Source organism: Vulpes vulpes, chromosome X (genome assembly GCF_048418805.1).
Source record: "Vulpes vulpes isolate BD-2025 chromosome X, VulVul3, whole genome shotgun sequence".
NCBI classification, from domain to species: domain Eukaryota; kingdom Metazoa; phylum Chordata; class Mammalia; order Carnivora; family Canidae; genus Vulpes; species Vulpes vulpes.
Window position 1 is genome coordinate 98290082 of NC_132796.1, and position 20084 is coordinate 98310165.

General features: G+C 36.4%; 1 protein-coding gene across 8 annotated transcripts in view; it reads left to right on the forward strand.

Annotated features, from left to right (window-relative positions):
* The window catches only part of SLC25A14 (solute carrier family 25 member 14), a 32327-nt gene that overhangs the window by 1926 nt on the left and 10317 nt on the right, over window positions 1-20084 (forward strand). For all 8 annotated transcript variants that reach the window (XM_026018124.2, XM_072744819.1, XM_026018125.2 and 5 more), the window contains 5 exons: window positions 4667-4760; window positions 6202-6349; window positions 9176-9270; window positions 10750-10835; window positions 14872-14967. In XM_026018124.2, coding sequence (XP_025873909.2) covers window positions 4667-4760; window positions 6202-6349; window positions 9176-9270; window positions 10750-10835; window positions 14872-14967 — 519 coding nt within the window. The remainder of the gene's footprint in view (window positions 1-4666; window positions 4761-6201; window positions 6350-9175; window positions 9271-10749; window positions 10836-14871; window positions 14968-20084) is intronic.

Genomic DNA, 20084 nt, shown 5'->3' on the forward strand with positions numbered 1-20084 from the left:
CCACATGCTGTGCTTTTCCCACATTTGTGTCTCTCTTCATCCTGTTTTCCTCCTCTACCCCTCCCTTATCTACAGCTATTCTGATTCTACCTGCACTCTGTCAAGGCCCATTTTAAGTCTGTCACCTCCAGAAGCCTTTCAAATTATTCAGGCCCATGTTGATTGTCTCCTTTTCCATGCTCCTGCTCTTGCAGTTTGTGCTATATAATTTAGTACTTAATTTTTCTCTAATGAACTACTTTGATTTCTTCTGCCAGACTATAAGCTCTTGAAAGGCAAGTACTATATTTCATACAGCTTTATTCCTACCCCAATCTCCTTGATTGTCCGGGAAAGATAGGTTGAATGATAAATATTGTCATGTGTTAGAACATATGTTTGTTTTTAACATGATGTTTATACCCATAGCATGTTGCAGTTTTGGGCATTTAGTATGCTTCCAATAAATATTTGCTTCTGTCTCCATTATTACCTCCCAAGTCTGAGAATCTGTAATGGCTACTCCTTTCTAAAGGAGAAAATGAGAAAAGCACCCAGATTTTTCTGACTAGATATTTGGAATAGTGTAGTGCTATGTAACTTATGTTGTAGGATATTCCTCTCACTCTTTAGGCTATCAGATTTTCCTTAGACTTCAGAATACATGTTTGCATTTTATAGACATATTTCATTGGCTTCTTTATGTGATAAATATTTAAGGTAGTGTATTTCTGTTTTAACTCCGATGTGACTTATTTCCTTTTTACCCATATCTGAGGATAGTTCCCACAGGTAAAAACCATTTTTAGCATGCTTGGGGTCTTTTACACAAGTAGTTCTCTGCAACAAAAGCGAGGGAAGAGAACTAGAGAATCTGAGGATCAATAAAAACAAAATGTTATGTACAGAGTGTGTAGCATTGCTCAGGTCCCACAAGTTAACTTTCTAATTTCTCATATGATCTTTTACATACACACTGCATACATAGATAAAGGACATTACACTGGCATCAACTAATTATTTAATGGATATATATACCCAATTCTGTACAAGGGTTATGAGAAGTACTGTGAGACATGGTATTTGCCTTCAGGGATCATACCTAGTTAAGAGAGAAAATAGCATGGGGCAACTGGAAGAGAAATTTCATCATGGGTGTCTGAAATTAAGATATAGTAGGGGGTAAATGAAGATTCAAAAAACAGTACACAACTGTGGAATAGACATGCAATGACATGCATGCATGTATACATCCTTATGTAAGAGACTTACAGGTTTTAGCTGACATTTTAATGATTTCAGTAGTGTGATATGGCCCCCACAAAAGTGCAATTTTCAGCTGTGGTGAGTGGAGTATAATATAGTGAGTGAAGAAAATTATGGTGAATGTTTACACTGAGAAAGATAAGATGTAGGAGAACATGATAGCTTTCTTTAAAAACTTGAAAGACCCCCCCCCAAGGGGGAGGTCTTTTTCCCCCAAGGGAGAAAGAATAAGTTTGTTAATATTACCTCCCCAAATGGGTGAAAACTAGAGAAAAGCAGACTTTTGGCTCAGTATGAGGAAAGAATGTCTAAAAGCAGACCTAATTAAAGATGTAAAGGACTTTTTTGTAACAAGATTCTTTCCAAACATGGAGTAAAAGGGATTTTACTGACAGATGGGGGAGTGGTAGCAGTGTTGAATTTAGCCAGTGGCCCCTAGACTTATGGATTTCATGGACCAATCATATTAAGTGATAGTGTGGGGAGGAGGCACAAATTAAGGTAGCCAGCCTTATTTTGCTGAGAAGAATACTAAACAAAATCAACTACCAACTACATTTCATACAGGAAAGGTGATTTTTAAAAATGTTCCAAGAGGAGGAAGAACATAATTTCCTAATAGATAATCCTCTAAATTAAGTATGTTCAGCTGAAGAAGGAGGCACTGGGTGCCCTTATTTTCATTTCACCTCATTGTGAAAACTTCATTAAAGAATCTCTGGGCTGACCTAAAATTCCATTCCCTGCTATGGCTCTGCCCCCTGCCTTTAATTGATTTATTATTCCCTGAACCCTGGGAGCGTCTTCCTTATTAAAAGTCTAGGTAGCAGATAATAAAGCCTTCTTATAGAGGCTTTCTCTGTAATGAGATGAGTGGAAAGAAGTTATAAAAAGAAAGCTTTGGAGAAAAGCATAGTAGCCATTTGAAATGCTTGACTGTTTAGGAAAATCTCCATTGACTAAGAGAGAGAATATACCATGGTTCTTGCTTTTCCATGCTTACCCTTTCACTATGTGTGTCATGTTTATCAATTGTAATAAAATGTGAGTGTTAATAAGATAATATTTAGTACTTAAGACTCATTTCAAACTGTAGCTGGTTCTTGAAGTGCCTATTTCTACTCTGCTTTTCAGAGTTTCTTTCAATAACTTTCTTCCAAAAGAGCTACATATTCCAGACTCTGTATATCAGATGGACTGGCTGATCATACTATGCTTTTCTAAAAAAAATTATTTATTTATTTATTTATTCATGAGAGACACACAGAGAGAGAGAGAGGCAGAGACAGAGGGAGAAGCAGTCTCCAAGCAGGGAGCCCAACATGGGACTCGATCCCGGGTCTCCAGGATCATACTCTGGGCCAAAGGCAGGCGCTAAACCGCTGAGCCACCTGGGCTGCCCCAATCATACTATGCCTGAAAGGAAGTGCCCGTACTTATTTTTGTGGCCTGTAACTAAAAACATTTGCATGTTTGCTGTCCTCTTTGGGGACATTGTTCATTTGTGCTTAGTTACAGAGATTGCCTTTTGTGGAAATAAAGCAATATATAGTCTACCCTAGAAAGAGACTGTGACTCAGTGGTGCTAACCTCAAGTTGGGCTGTGGGGGTGGTGGGCAGTAAGTAGTATTTGCTAAAATACAAATTTGAGTACTTTAAAAAATGTAGTAATGAAAATAGCTAATAATTCAACTAGAGGGCTCCTGACTGGCTCAGTTGGAAAAGTATGTGACTCTTGATCTTGGGATTGTGAGTTTGAGTCCCAGGTTGGGTGTAGAGATTACTAAAAAAAAAAACTGAATAAATAAACCTAAAAAAATAATAGTTGAACTACGTGCCAGGTACTTTTCTAGGTATCTTACATACATCATTTAATTTTTTAAAAAATATTTTATTTATTTATTCGTGAGAGACAGAGGCAGACACACAGGCAGAGGGAGAAACAGGCTCCACACAGGAAGCCCGACGTGGGACTCGATCCCGGGACTCCAGGATCACACCCTGGGGTGAAGGCAGCGCTAAACCGCTGAGCCACCCAGGCTGCCCCCATTTAATTTTTGCAATAACCTTATAATATAGTATTTATTATTGTCCCCATTTTATAGTTCAGAAAATGCAGGCATAGAGTGGTTAAGTAACTTGGTCACAGGGCTCATAAGTGGCAGTACCCAGTATAGGTACTGTGAAGTTCTGGAAAGGGAATATGTAAAAGAAATCTGAGTCCATCTTAAAAGATATTACTTCCAGCTGGACCAGGATTTAGTAGGTGATGCATGGAGCATCATTAGTACATATACTAATGAATTTCAAAATCATCTCCAAGTGTTTTAGTCAGAAATAAAGACTCAGACAAAAGTCAGACTGCCTAGGTTCAAGTCGTGACACTACCAAAATGATCTGGAATTTCTGATTAGTGCTGTGGGTAGCACTAGCATTATTTGGAAACTTGCATATTCTCAGGCCAAATCCAGGATGGCAATCAGAAATTCTGAGGATGAGACCCAACACTCTATGTTTTAATCCACCTTTCAGATCATCTTGGTGCACCTAAAAATTGAAAACCACTGGTCTAAAGGGCATACCTGTGGAAAAAAATAAAATCCAAGAGAAAAATAGCTGAGAGTGACAGGAAACACAAACATGAAAAGATTGAAGATGACAGATCTAATGGGGGCGGGATGAGGAAGAAGGAGAGAGGGCCAGGAGTAGAAACACATTGTTAAAGAGTCTGAACATCAAAGAAAAAATATTTGTATGTATGTGCTTTCAAAGGCCAGGGAAAATGAAATTCAGTAGATGGATGTACGTTAAATGTTAGAGAGAAGAGAGACATCATTTTTATTGTTTCATTCCTCTGGGAACCAGAAGGAAGATGAAAAAGTACTTAGTTCCAAGTACTTGGACTTTGGAAGTAGCTAGATGGGCTAAAACCCCGAAGTTTAGTGGAGAGATGAGAGGGCTAAGAATGTGAGAGGGTAGTGGTGTCAGCCTTTCCTTTGCACCCGAATCAAGGTAACTGAATACCATGAACTGCTTTTATGAGATGCCTCAGCCTATATATTTTGAACTCCACGTTCCTTCACTTGTAATTGTCTAGTTGAATGTCTAAGCTGATTGTGCTGGATGGACTGAATCCTCTTCTTTGGGTGGGGACATGGATAATATTAAACTGGAGAGAATGAAGGGCGCAAGTTCATCCTTGAGGGAATTGCACGCCTACCCATACAAAATGGCAATAAAGAACACGTTCATCATCATCTATCACATAAAACAGGATCCTCCATTTTGTTACATTCCATTTGGTAGGGTTTTTCCTCTACTTCTGTTTTATTTGCCAATTTTGTTGATATAAATAATGTGATCAGATACTAACAAATGCTCCTCACTCTTGTGCCTTGTTCTGATTTATGTTTATTTTTAGCACCAGAACAGTGCCACTGTAAGCCATGAGATGTCTGGTCTGAATTGGAAACCCTTTGTATATGGCGGCCTTGCCTCTATTGTTGCTGAATTTGGTAAGAATGTGAAAACTGACAAATGTGCTTATGGTATAGATGGTTAGCTTATGGTGGCAGTTATTTTTGATGAAAACTAGAGAAAAAGTAATGCTCATTCTGTTTGTTCTGAGAAAGTACTAGTGACATGGTGAGTGAGATTAAGAAAAGTCAAACTTGAGAAGCTCTTTTGATAGTTTAATGATTTGTTGATTTGTTCTAGGCTTAAGTAATATATGGGAAAAGATAAAAGGAATTAGATAACATAGGAGTTTCTGCTCTATTTTTGTATTAATGGTCTTTCCTTTATGCTGAGTTGTTTATAACTTTCTTAGTAAGTATCCAGATTTCTTTCTTTCAAACCTCTGTCCCATTTTAGAAGAAAATTGACTAATAGGATCAAATTAGAGTCTTCTCTATTTGATTTTAATTTTGAAATATTTTTAGATTATTTTTTTCTCATTTTCCAAATTTCTCCTTCCTAAACTATTTATAAGCTACTGTAATCCATTAATCTTTGTTGGCTTTCTTGGCAAATGCTCTGATGTGATATCAAGGTCATCAGTGACCAGAGCTACATAATCACCTTGTTAATTTTATACTTCGAAATATTCCCTGAAACATATTTTGTCAATGTAATGGCCACTTCTGTGTGTTGATATAATAAAAGAAGTTGGTTGAAGAAATTTCCTAAGCACCCTGCTGGTATTAGTCCCAAATTAGCTGCAAACCAAGATGAGTAGACCAAATAGGACTTTGCCATTATCTTTCATAATATTAGGGAACTATTTGTTTCTTGCAAACAGATAAAAGAGAAAAAAAAACACAAAAATTTCTTTTTTAAAAATATTTTATTTATTTATTCATGATAGTCACACACACACAGAGAGAGAGGCAGAGACATAGGCAGAGGGAGAAGCAGGCTCCATGCAGGGAGCCCGACGTGGGATTCGATCCTGGGTCTCCAGGATCATGCCCTGGGCCAAAGGCAGGCGCTAAACCACTGTGTCACCCAGGGATCCCAAAACTTTCTAATAGTATATAAGGGTACCTGGAACAAAAATTTCTATCTTTGTGAAAATCTGGGGAGATTTTATGAAGAAGAAATGAGATGAGATGGGGGACAGAGGAAGAGACAAATGCCAAATTGTATGTTACAGATGAAATTAAAACATCATTTAAATTATTTTGTATTTACAGTATATTAGGACTATCTTAAAGCACTTTATTATGTCACACTTTGAATTATACTGTGGGTAAATCCTACTGCCTAGATACAGTACAGTATATTTCAGTTTACCACATGCGATTCTTGACAATGGTTCCTCTTAGTAGAGATACCCTCTATGTATTATAAAAAGGCCTTAGTCTTATGTTATAAAATTGTCATTGGCTGAAATTTGGCCAAAATTTTAACTGTGACTCTTTGGAAAAACATATAAATCAGTGTTTCCCTTCACAGGAACTTTCCCTGTGGATCTGACCAAAACGCGACTTCAAGTTCAGGGCCAAAGCATTGATGTCCGTTTCAAAGAGATAAAATACCGAGGAATGTTTCATGCCTTGTTCCGAATCTATAAAGAAGAAGGTGTATTGGCTCTGTATTCTGGGTGAGACTGGGTTCTTTCTTTACATCATTAATAGAAATACTTTTTAAAGAAGCCATGTATTTCAGCTGATAGTATGTGCCCTTCGTATTCATTCCAACTTGTAATTCAATATTAACCTACCAGTTTATATTTCACTTGCTTGTAGGTCTTGAGCTTTGGATTTTGTGTTCATCTGGCTTTAAGTGATACATTTTAAAATGGATATCTCATTGCAGCAGTGGCTTTCTCCTGTTTTCCTGAGAGTCCTCGATAGCCACTATGAATAGCAGCACCAATTAACTGTCTATTTCCATGATATTCTTCCTGAATTGCTAAATACTCAGTTCTTTAAAAAATATTCCTCTTTAAAGAAATAATATTCTAGCAGTTTAAACATAAAATGCAGAATTAGAGACCCATCGTTTTTTTAAAGATTTTATTTATTCAAGAGAGAGACACAAGAGAAAGGCAGAGACATAGGCAGAGAGAGAAGCAGGCTCCCCTCGGGGAGCCCGATGTGGGATTCAGTCCCTGGACCCTAGGATCATGACCTGAGCCAAAGGCTCAACCACTGAGCGACTCAGGTGTCCTGAGACTCATCTTTTTTTGGTCAACTTTTAATTAGCTGTAGGTTTGTGTTTTATCATCCATTTTGTCATGTATCTGCTCCCAATTTTCTAGGTCACTCCCACATCTAGGTTGCCAGTTTACTGCTCAGAGAATGGACATCAATTTTATTATTACTGTTTTTTCATCAATTTTATTATTAACCTGTGTTGGACTTCATTTTAAAAGATAGCTTTCTTAGAGAAAAAAAATCAAGTAATACATCTTGAAACTAGTGAATCATAGATCAGCTGTTCTACCTTTCTTTAATCAGCATGGATAATCCGAGATTATTTTTTTCTAATAGCAAGCAATAATGTCAGAAATAGGCATATTTAGTCATCATTTTAAAAATCATAACCGTCCAAGCTTCTGTCGTCTTTCTATTTTTAACTACTAAAGTGTAGTTCTGCAATTTGGAAGAATCTCAAAGGAGGTATGAGTGAGAATGTTTTCAGTTTATAGGCAGAATTAAATAGGGTGAAATCTTGGCTTAGTACCTCCTTGATAGATTAAAGATGTATCTACAACTCTAAGGAAGTAAGGTTGATTTTTTAAAAGTCTCCATGAGGGCAGTGGGGGGAATGGGATAACTGGGTGATGGACATTAAGGAGGGCATGTGATGTAAAGAGCACTGGGTATTATATAAGACTGATGAATCACTGAGTTCTACCTCTGAAACTAATAATATACTATATGTTAATTAATTGAATTTAAATAGAAAATAATTTAATAAAAAAATAATACTGTATAACCCTCCCCCACCAAAATCTCCAGGAGGTGAATACTGGTGTATACTTCTTTTTCTGCATTGCTAGATTCAGTTTGCTAATGTTTTGTTAAAGATTATTGCATCTAAATTCCTGAAATATATTGGTATATAGTTTTTTACTTTTTGTATTCTTTTTGTCTGGTTTTGGTATCAGAGTATTACTAGCCTCAAAATGAATTGGGAAGTATTCTCTCTTCTTTTTTCTGGAAGAGATTGTGTAAGATTAGTGTTGATTTTTTAAATGCTTAGTAGAATTCCCCAGTGAAATTATCTGAGCCTGGATATTTCTTTTTTGGGACCTTTTAATTATGAATTAAAATTTCTTTTTTGAGCAGTAGTAGAGTTTATTGAGTGATAGAGTGCAAAGCTCCTGAAAAAGGAAGAGACCTGAGAGGGTTGCCTTGAATTAAAATGTTTTAATGGTTATGGGACTATTCAGATTATCTATTTCATCTTTCTTGATGATTCCCATATTTTTATCTATATCATTTTGAGTTTTAGTAGTTCGTAGTTTTCAAGGAATTAGTCCATTTCTTCTGAGTTGCTGAATTTATGAGCATAAATTTATTTATAGCCTTCTCTTATTATCCTTTAAATGCTGATCTGGTTCATTCCTGATATTGGTGACTTAGGTCTTCTCTCTTTTTATTACTGTGAACCTTGCTAGAGGTTTATTAATTTTACTGGTTTTTTCCAAAAGAGCTATCTCTTGGTTTCATTGATTTTTCTCTATTTTTCTGTTTTCAATTTTATTAATTTATGTTCTTTATTATTTCTTCCTCTTCTGCTTGCTTTGGGATTAGTTTGCTCTTCTTTTTCCAGTTTCTTGAGTTGATTTGAAACTGTCCCTCTTTTCTTCTCCTTCTCCTTCTCTTTCTTCTTTCTTCTTTTTTCTTTGTTCTTCTTTTTTTTTTTGGTGGGCAGCAAAGCAAAGTTTATTGAGTGATATAGTAAAGTGATAGTACAAAGCTCCCGGAGGGGAAGGGGACCTGAATGGGGTGCCTGAGACTTTCACTCCTTTTTAACGTAAGCATTTGTGCCATAAATTTCCCTCTTAGCATTGCTTTGGCTGTATCCTACATATTTTAATATGTTCAGTTTTCATTTTCATTCAGTTCTATGTATTTTTAAAATTTCCTTTGAGAGTTCCTGTGAACCATGGATTGTTTAGAAATGTGTTGTTTAATTTCCAAGTGTTTGAGGATTTTCCTTATTGATTTCTAGTTTAATTCCATTATGGTCAGAGAACATACTCTATATGACTTTAATTCTTTAAATTTGTTGAGGTTTGTTTTATGATCCAAACGTGCTCTCTCTTGGTGAATGTTTCTTGGGTGCTTGAAAAAATGCATATTCTGATATAGTTGGGTGGAATGAGGTGAGTAATGGAAATGAGTAGACTATCTAGATATGTATAATCTGCAAGTACATGTTGAGTATACTTGACTTTTTCTTTCTTTTTTGGCAGAATTGCTCCTGCCTTACTAAGACAGGCATCATATGGCACCATCAAAATTGGCATTTACCAAAGCTTGAAGAGATTATTTGTAGAACGTTTAGAAGGTCAGTATAGACTCATTCTCTTTTGCGATAATACTGAAAGGGTTCATTGAAATCATGCTTACTGAGAAGTATTATTTATCATGGGATGCCTGAGAGTGGGTGATAGTCATCACAGGGACAAAGTGAGCTCCTACTAACTTGGGATTAATCCTTGCAGAGGTGATTAGTAGGTTAAATGGACCTACTCTTTAAGTTTGTTCCTTTTACTATCAAAGAAAAAAAAAAGGCTTCTGGTCATCACAGAAGGACCATGGACAGGTTTGTCCAGAAAAATAATGCTGTCCTCATCAACAAAAGGACTTGAGTTATAAGCAATTCTCTAGCTGCTAATTTTGATAAGCTTTTGTTAGATGTAGTAACTTTAAGCTATAGTAGATTCTTTTGTACCTGTGGCCACCTTACCCACTTTTAGCATTATCCTATGTCTTTAAATTTGCTGCTGCAGTGTTTCCAGTCTGATACTGTACTAAATGGGTATTTTACCAAAGACCTGGGGCTGTTTCATGGGTGGGGATAGCTGGAGAGCCTTTTGATTAGTAATGTCCTTTGAATTACTTTATTGTCCTAAATTGACTTTTTCTGGAGCTTCTTTGAGGATTCTGAAGGGTTTGCTTCCTAAAATAATTTCCTTTCACAGATGCTTCACTTGGGTTTACCTAGTTTCTATTTGTAGGCTCTTCATGGTAAGGAGGCATGGTGAAGATGAAATTTTCATTTTAGAACATTATGCTCTGTGGTTTCTTCTTTCTTTTTTTTTTTATCTTTCGAACGGATTTAGTTTCAAATGACTGGTTTTTCATACTTGTCTACAGAAACCTTCTTTAAATAAATGGAAGCTAGTAAATATCAAGGTCAGTCAAAATTAGTATTTAGCTGATTTTTTTCTGTTATGCATTTCTATTCTTTTAAACATTTTATTTTATTTTTTAAGATTTTATTTATTTATTCATGAGAGACATAGAGAGAGAGGCAGAGACACACAGGCAGAGGGAGAAACAGGCTCCATGCAGGGAGCCCAACGCGGGACTCGATCCTGGGTCTCCAGGATCATGCCCTGGGCTGAAGGTGGCACTAAACCGCTGAGCCACCCAGGCTGCCCTTAGTTTTCATTTTTTAACATTTGGTTCTTAAGTCTTTAGAGTTGATGATTCTACAGAAAAAGAAAAGAATTTTCTTTAGGTGTTTGAAATGTTTGAAGAAATACCACATTCTGAATTTATGTAGATTACTGGCAGTTGCTTGCTGTATATAGAATAATAGGACATGTTCTAGTGTCCTTTAGAAATACTTTAAAAAATAATGATTTATATTTCAGTAGACTTGGGATCTAGAAATACGAGTTTCTTCAGTTTCATAAGCTTTGTGGTTCGTTTCTTACAGTCATTTTTCTGCCCAGGGTTCCTTTACTCTGATAGATGAGTATTCTGTTCTTTGAAATTCATACTTAATACAAGCAGACTTTTTTTTTCCTTTTTACAGATGAAACTCTTCTAATTAATATGATCTGTGGGGTAGTGTCAGGAGTGATATCTTCCACTATAGCCAACCCCACTGATGTACTAAAGGTAAGAGCAGCCTGGTAGCATTGGATGTATGCAATGTGATATGAAAAGAGCATGAACTTTGAGTCACATTTGGGTTTAGAGTTCCATACTGTCACTTGCCAGCTGTAAAACCTTGGACAAATCACTTAACTGCTTTAAGCCTTAGTTTCCTCATTTGTAAAATGAAGGTAATTCAGTACTTATTGCATAGGGTTGTTTAGGATTAGGGATAATATATAAAATAGTAGTTAATTTATTATATTCATTAATCCATTGGTCTTTAGAGTATGCGAACCCTATACAATTCTTTCCAAGGACTATGCAATTTTAAGGGAGTCAATTTCAAGATCGCTTACTTCCATTTGTCTTCTTCTAAAACTGATCTGAGAATGAATTTGTGTTTTTAATAGTTCTTTCCCCACTTTACAGAAGAAAGGCATATTCCCCACCCATTTCAAATCTTAGTATGTAATCTAGGGTGCCAGACAAAGGGATAATCAAAATATAGTTTTTGGAGAAGCCTCCTTTAATAGCTAATTGAGGTACCTTAGTCTATAATGCATCTGTATTTTCTTGGCTCACTTATATTTCTGTTAAGGGTGAGATTTGGCTTTAAAATGTTATATTTTGGATTGTATTGGGATAGTCTGAATTCAGAACTAGAACAGCATGGCTACTGGAGTTGATTTTTAAAAATTTAATTGGATTTTTTTCACATTTTATCAAAACACAGGATGAAACATTTAATAACATCAGTAGTCATTTTGTTTCATAAAATGGTACACATTTTCTATGTAGTTACTAACCTAAACTTATGATTAATTAAAAGCATTAAATATATGATTGTAAAATGTGCGAGTCCTAAGTTTTTCACATTTGGGGAATGTAAGAAAAAAGAGGACATGTGCTTTATTTATTTGAAACCACAGGTGACTGGGTTATGAAAGAGAGATCTATTGCAATTCAGAGAGTTTTGAGAACTGAGAGAGTGACTTGAAAAACAGCACACATGTAAGAAACCAAAGGCAGTTGATGGAGAAAAGATATGAAATTATCTTTCTGGATTAAACTGATAGTAATGTAGCTACAAGATTTTTATATCACTTTAGACTTACAGAGCAAGTATTTATGAAGAGGATTGTATCCTAAAACTGTAAAATATTTATAATATAATTACACTTGACCTTTTCAAGAACAATAATACTTCCTAAAGTTTCCTTTCTTATCCATCTGGATCCTTGATTTAATCACCTAAGTGCTTTGCTTCAATTTCCTGTCCCTCTCACCTGCCTGGTACAATTACAACCATTGGCCAGTACTATAATCTACTTTTTCCCTTCTTATACCTAGGTAGGACTGAGGGTGGTGGGGGTGGGGAGAATCATAAACTTAGACCCTGACAGTACCAATGTAGGATCTATAATCACAGTTGAGCTGTTCAGTCCTTTCACATATCCTTGGACAACTATTTCTTGGATCTACTATGTGTTGCTTCCTTGCTGTGGTATATGTAGCTCTCTTTCTGACTGTAATGCCTTTTCCCTCTTGCATCATGAATTAATCCTTCAAAGCTGCTCAGGAACAGGGCCAGGACTAGAATGAGATAAGTGAGATATTCGCCTTGGATGCAAAATGGAAGAGGGCATAAAAAACTCAGTAATCAAGAGAAATAACATTTTTATGCATATTTTTCAAAAACTAAAATGAATATAAAATATTTATGATGAATAAAATACCAATATTTTGTATAATTTATCTCACTCCCCTCATCCTAACCTCACCCCTTTGGATACTGTCTTTAGTGAGTTTTGATATTTGGTTCATTGTGGGGTTTTGTGCATAAATTTTCTTTTATTTTTTATTTTTTTAAAGACTTATTTATCATGAGAGACACAGAGAGAAAGGCAGAGACACAGGCAGAGGGAGAAGTAGGCTCGCCGCAGGGAGCCCAATGCAGGACTCTATCCCTGGACCCCAGGAACACGCCCTGAGCCGAAGGCAGACGCTCAACCGCTGAGCCACCCAGGTGTCCCTGTGCATACATTTCGAAATACTGCATTATTTTTTGTCTGGATTACTGAGGTTTTTTTTTGAGTCTTCCTCCTACATTTTATGCCAGAAGAAAATGCCGCACTTACCTTACCCTAGTCCCAGCCCTGCTCAGGAATCACCTCCTTAAAGAAGTCTCCTATTTAGAATAGGATATTTGTAGTTTCCATTTGTCTTTGTGATAGCTTCTATTCCAATTTAATTGAATTTAGTTTTTTAAAAAAAGATTTTATTTATTTATTCATGAGAGAAAGAGAGAGAGAGAGAGAGGGAGAGAGAGAGAGAGAGGCAGAGACATAGGCAGGGGGATAAAAAGGCTCCATGCAGGAAGCCCTGATGTAGGACTCGATCTCGCGTCTCCAGGATCACACCCTGGGCCAAAGGCAGTGCTAAATCACCGAGCCACCCGGGCTGCCCGAGTTTAGGTTTTTATTTCAGAACTCTTAGTAGCAATTGACATTCCACATAAAAACATACTGTTGTCTCAGGATTTCCCAAAAACATTTATTGAAACCTAGAGTTGCATGTCATGAAAATCAGGCCCACATTTGGGCCACTAGTATTTAGTGACTAACTACTATGATTCTATGTGTTCAGTCAGTGGGAAATTGTACCAAATCTTTCACAGGGCTTTTTAATATTAGCTCTACTTTCTTGTGCCTCTCAAAGGCTACTTTGCAGAGTAAGGTATCATGATTTTTTTAAAAAGATTTTATTTATTTGAGAGAGATAGAGATAGTGACAGAGAAAGTAAGAGAGAGCATAAGCGAGGAGGAGAGGGAGAAGCAGTTCCCCTGCTAATCAGAGAGCCCGATGTGGGCCAGATCCCAGGACTCTGGGATCATGACCTGAGCTGAAGGCAGATGTTTAAACTGAGCCACCCAGGCACCCCTAAAGATTTTATTTTTAAGTAATCTCTACACCCAACATGGGGCTCGAACTCAAAACCCCAAGATAAAGGGTTGCATGCTCAGAGTGCTTGGGTGGCTCAGTTTGTTAAGCATCGGAATCTTGATTTGTGCTGAGGTCATGATCTCAGGGATGTGGAATGGAGCCCCATGTCAGGCTCTGTGCTCATCAGGGAGTCTGCTTGAAATTCTCTCTCTTCCTCTCCCCCGGCTCCCACTTCTGCACATGTGCATACTCTCAAATAAATAAATCTTTAAAAAATGTATAAAAAAGTCTCATAGTCTCATGCTCTACCAACCAAGCCATCTAGGTACCCCATAAGTTACATGTTTTTAATAAAAATGACATAGCCGTACATACTGCTTTGCAACATGCATTTTCAGTTTAGTGATTAATTGCTGACATTTTCCGTGTCAACAGATAGTCTACAACAAAATTTTATGGCTGCATAGTATCCCATTAAATGGACGTATCATAATTTATGCAACCAATCCTTTGTTTTTGCTTTTAGACATGTGGATTGTTTCTAATTTTTTACTAAACTAATCAAATTTTAAATGAATCGTTTTCTACCCTCACTGAATACTGGTTTTCTCTTTTTTTGCAAAATTTCTTTCAGCTCCAGAATTGATGGGCTAAGTATAAGGAATTTAAGGCTGATGAAAATCATTTTTATAAAATATACTTTTTTTAAAAGATTAATTATTTATTTATTTATTAGAGACACAGGGAGAGAGAGAGAGAGAGGAGGGGGGGAGAGAGAGAGAGAGAGAGAGAGAGAGAAACAGAAAGAGGGAGAAGCAGGCAGAGGGAGAAGCAGGCTCCATGCAGGGAGCCTGACGCGGGACTCGATCCCCAGTCTCCAGCATCACACCCTGAGCGGAAGGCGGCGCTAAACCGCTAAGCCACTGGGGCTGCTCTATAAAATATACTTTGACACAAATTACATTTTAAAAATATATAGTTTGTCATTAATTTTATTGTAATAGCAGGATAATTTTTCTGATAATTCCCAAATACTGTTTTCTTTATTTTGAATGTGTGAAACATCTTATTTTGGTCTCTGTTAAAACAGAGAATAAGAATCTTCTTATTTTAGATTCGAATGCAGGCTCAGGGGAGCTTGTTCCAAGGCAGCATGATTGGCAGCTTCATCGATATATATCAACAAGAAGGTACCAGGGGTCTGTGGAGAGTGAGTACTCTTTTCCTGGTGTTGTTTTATGCCCATTTCGTATAATTTGCATATATAAAGCCATAAACCTATGAATTGTCATCTTACACTGATTCTTGGTAACCCAGAGGATAAGGTAAGAAGCTTCTATTACCTATGAAAGGATCAAAGCTTTCTAGTTGTCTTTATTTCTGCCTAATATTTGGAGGTTGAGAGAAGTTACTACATTATTTGAGGTAGTCATTCTGATTTGCTCAAATTCACAGTGAATTTAGTTTTTCAATATATATTATGCCACCAGTTTTATACTAACACAGCAATATATGTTTATGATAGTCTCTGTTTACCTAAGACAACTTTTTTTAACCTTATAAAAAGTAAAAATTGTACTATAAAATACTGAGATCTTTAAAGAGAAAAAAAACCAGTACTTTTGCTAGCTAGAGATAATCACTGTTAACATTTTGTCATATTATTATCCAGTCTTATATCTATATTCCTTTTTTATTGTTCCTATATCTTTTTATCTTATTTTAATCACTTAATATTATAATACTAAAGAGGACTACTAGTAGAATATACAGAGAGTAGAATGGGAAATTCATTAATAGACTCTTAAAGAAGAGAGCTTTTTTTTTCTTCCTTTGTTATTTCCCCCCAAATTCCTATAAAAATTTTCAAGCATACAGAAAAGTTGAAAGAACAACAGTGAACACCTTACCTACCCAGATTAAATGACTGTTAAAGTCTGGCTAAATTTTCTTTATCTCTATGCATATGTAGTATACACAGATAAATGTACACATCACATTCATTGTTTTTTTAAGATTTTATTTATTCATGAGAGATATAGAGAGGGAGGCAGAGACATAGGCAGAGGGAGAGGAAGGCTCCCTGTGGGGAGCTTCATGTGAGACTCAATCCCAGGACCCCGGAATCATGACCTGAGCCAAAGGTAGACGCTCAACCACTGAGCCACCCACGTGCCCCTGTTTTTTTTTTTTTTTTTTTTCCGAACTATTTCTAAGGAAGTTGCAGACATCATGGCCCTCTCCTAAATAGTCCATTATGCATTTCCTTCTAAGAATAAGGACATTCTCCTACATAATAATGCATAATAATGATACCATTATCACACCTAAGGAAGTTAAAAAGTCCCTAATATCTAATACCTAGTTTATATTCAGATTTCCTTTATTGATGACATCAGGTCAGTTTTCTTTTTTTTTTTAAGATTTTATTCATTTATTCATGAGACACACACACACACACACACACAGAGGCAGAGACACAGGTGGAGGGAGAAGCAGGCTCCACGCAGGAGCCTGATATGGGACTTGATCCTGGGATTCCAGGATTACACCTTGAGCAGAAGGCAGACTCTTAACCGCTGAGCCACCCAGGCATCCCCAGATCAGTTTTCTTATAGAATATTTCCCCTGTATTTCCTGCAAACTGGAAGTTAGATGTGTTGGCTTGATTAGATTACTGTTAAACATTTTGATAAGAGAACTTCATAGGTGCCACTGTATATTTCATACTGCATCACAGCAATAAGTACATGTTAGGTTATTGCACAATTAATGATGCTGAATTTGATTACTTGGTAAGATGATGTCCACCAGAATTCACCAACATAAAAGATAAAAGTTTTCCCCTTTTGTAATTAGTGGGTAATCTGTAGGGTGACATTCTAACAACATGCATATATTTTATTATTTAATAACCTTTCACCTAATGATCTTAGCATCCATTAATGATCCTTGAGGTTTGCTTTTTGACAACAGAGGGTGTACTTTCTTGACTAGTCTAATTTAAAACCAGAAAATGGATCTAACTAGAAAATTTTCACAAAGTAATGCTAAGGGAAAGACAAAGAACAATAAATACAATAGGGAGATTTTGTCAGGGGAACATAGCTACTTTATTCTTAATAAAAAAGTTTTAATTGTGGTAAAATACATATAACATAAAACTTACCATCCTAGCCATTTTTAAGTATACAGTTTAGTAGTGTTAAGTACATTTACATTGTTATTCAGCCAGCCTCCATAATGCTTTTCATCTTATACAACTAGAACTCCATACCCATTAAACAACTCCTCCCCATTACCCCCTTTCCCTAGCCCCTGGTGACCATCCTTCTATCTGTCTCTATGAATTTGACTTTTCTGGGTACTTCATGTAAAGTGGAATCATACAATATTTCTGTTTTTGTTACGGGCTTACTTTATTTAGTATAATGTCCTCCAGGTTCATTCATGTTGTCACATGTATCAGAATATCCTTCCTTTTTAAAGGCTGAATAATATTTCATTGTGTGTATATACCACATTTTATTTATATGTTCATCTGTTAATGGGCATTTAGGTTGTTTCCATATATTTGCTCTTGTGAATTATGCTACTCTGAATATGGGTGTGCAAATATCTCTTCAAGACTCTGATTTCAGTTCTTTTGTGTATATGCCCAGAAGTGGGATTGCTGGATCATTTGGTAATTCTATGTCTAATATTTTGAGGAATGGAGCATAGCTACTTTTATGATCCAGGCTGCTTACATCCTCCAGACATGTAAGATAAAGAAGTGAAGTACAATGTGTTATGTATTCTTTTAACTCAGCCATGTATTATTTGCTTGTTAAAATACATGAATATTTTTTCATTTCAACAAGAAAATAGGTTTGCATTTTTCCTCAAACACATGGTCTTCTTTGTCAGTGTTTTCTTTTCCTGCTTTGCTTGTCACATGGGTACTGGTAACATTTTATTTTCGGACTCCATTGTAAGAATTAACAGCTCAAGTGCAGTAACAAAGTAACTGGAACTTATATCAGAGTTGAAGAGACTGTAGAGAGTAATGGGGACTGGTGAATTGGAGAGCACCTGCCCTGTTCATTGCTGTCATGCATGATGGGAATCCAGTGTGGCCAAATTTTCTGGGCTTTCAAGAGAAGTTGGAAATCTGCATTCCTATGTGAAGTATCCTGTTTTTTTATGTTGACAGCTAATTCAGCTGTCTAGAAATACTGTGTAGGGCACACAGCATGTCTATAGCCTGAATTTGGCCCATGGGCTCCAGTTTGGGGCCTTACTGTTCAGCAAGGTAGACTTCTGTGAAGATCATCTTCTAACACAGTTGAGCAGGTGGAAGGATCAGAGAGAAAGGCACCGTTGGGCCAGCCAGCCTGATCAGCACAATCTGATATTTCCTGGTGATAGCACAGCTATATTGCTTCCACTTTATAAATTGAGTTTAGGAATTTATAGGTGATTGAGAACTTTAATATAACAGGTATCCCAGAAAGCAGTTGTCCCAGTGGAGTGTTATTTTTAATTTTAAGTTATATTTAAACAGAGTTATGAAAGTAAAACATTTATTGTGAATTTTTAAAATATATAAAGGCATAACAATGAAAATTAACTTATCTCTTACCCTAATTCCAGATAAAGAAAAATATTTTGCTGTATTCTTTCTAATCCTTTATAAAAATTTTGTGTGTGTGCATATATCCTTTTTCTCAAAGTTAGATTAATACTAAATGTCTTGCCTTCTTTAATGTTATCAGCATTTTCTTCTATTATTAATATTCCTCAAAAGCATGACTTTTAATGTTCTAGCATCCCTGTGCTGTAACATGATTTGTAATAGGAATATTCTGCTAGGGAGCAAAAAGCTGATAGCAGGAGGACTTGTAAGGAAGTACCCTCTTATCTTGGTCTCCCTGGCTGCATTATACCTTTGTTGTCATCCTGGTGTATCTTTTCTGCACATCCTAAAATTCTATAAATTAAACTAAGAAGCTCTCCTCTCTCCACTCACTTTTGTGTCATGGTTTTATTTTTTTTGTAACATCTTTATTTTTTTAAAAAGATTTTATTTATTTATTCATAGACACAGAGAGGCAGAGACACAGGTAGAGGGAGAGGGAGACACAGGCTCCATGCAGGGAGTCCGATGTGGGACTCGATCCTGGGTCTCCAGGATCACATCCCAGGCTGCAGGCGGCGCCAAACTGCTGCGCCACTGGGGCTGCCCCTGTAACATCTTTATTGAGATAATTCACATACCATAAAATTCACCATCTTGAGGTGTGTAATTTTAAAAGATTTATTTATTTATTTTGGAGAGTGAGCGAGTCACGTGAGCAGGAGGAGGGGCAGAGAGGGAGAGCATCCTAAGCAGATGCCCTGCTGAGCAGGGAGCCGGATGCAGGGCTTGATTTCAGGTCCCTGAGATTATGACCTGGGCTGAAATCAAGGGCAGACACTCAACCGACTAAGCCATCCAGGCGCCCCTTAAAGTGTGTAATTTACTGGTTTTTAGTTTACTCACAGACTTGTGCAACCATCACCAGTGTGTACGTTTAGAACATTTTAATCATCACAAAAAGAAGCCCCATAACCATTAACAACCACTTCCATGTTCCCCAACCCTTCCAGCTGTAGACAACTACTAATCTATTTTCTATCTCTATGGATTTGCCAATCCTGGCATTTCATATAAATGGAATCATGCAATATGCAGCATTTGTGACAAGCCTCTTTCATTTAGCATACTATTTTCAAGTTTCACCTGTGTTTTAGCATTTATTAGCACTTCATTTCTTTTTATGGCTGAATAATAATTAATTGGTGTGAAATTGCTGAGTCACATAGTAATTCTATGTTTAACTCCTTTGAGGAATTCCTGAAGTATTTTCCACAGCGGTTGCCCCCGTGTTACATTCTCACCAGCAGTGTATAAGAGTTTCAATTTCTCCACATCCTCGCCAATACTTTTTATTATTGTTATTATTATTATTATAGCTACCCTATTGGTGCGTAGCATTATGTCACTGTGATTTTGATTTGCCTTTTTTAATGACTGATAATGTTGCTCATCTTTTCATATTCTTACTGTCCATTTGTGTATCTTTCTTTGTGGACATGTTTATTCAGATATTTTGCCCATTTTTAAATTGGGATTTTTTTTATTGTTGTATTGTAAGAGTTTTTATACATTGTGACTACTAGTCCCTTATCAGATATATATGATTTGCAAAATTTTCTCCCATTGTGTAGGCTGTCTTTTTACTTTCTTGATGATATCCTTTGAATCACAAAAATGTTTAGTTGTGATAAAGTCCAGCTTATTTT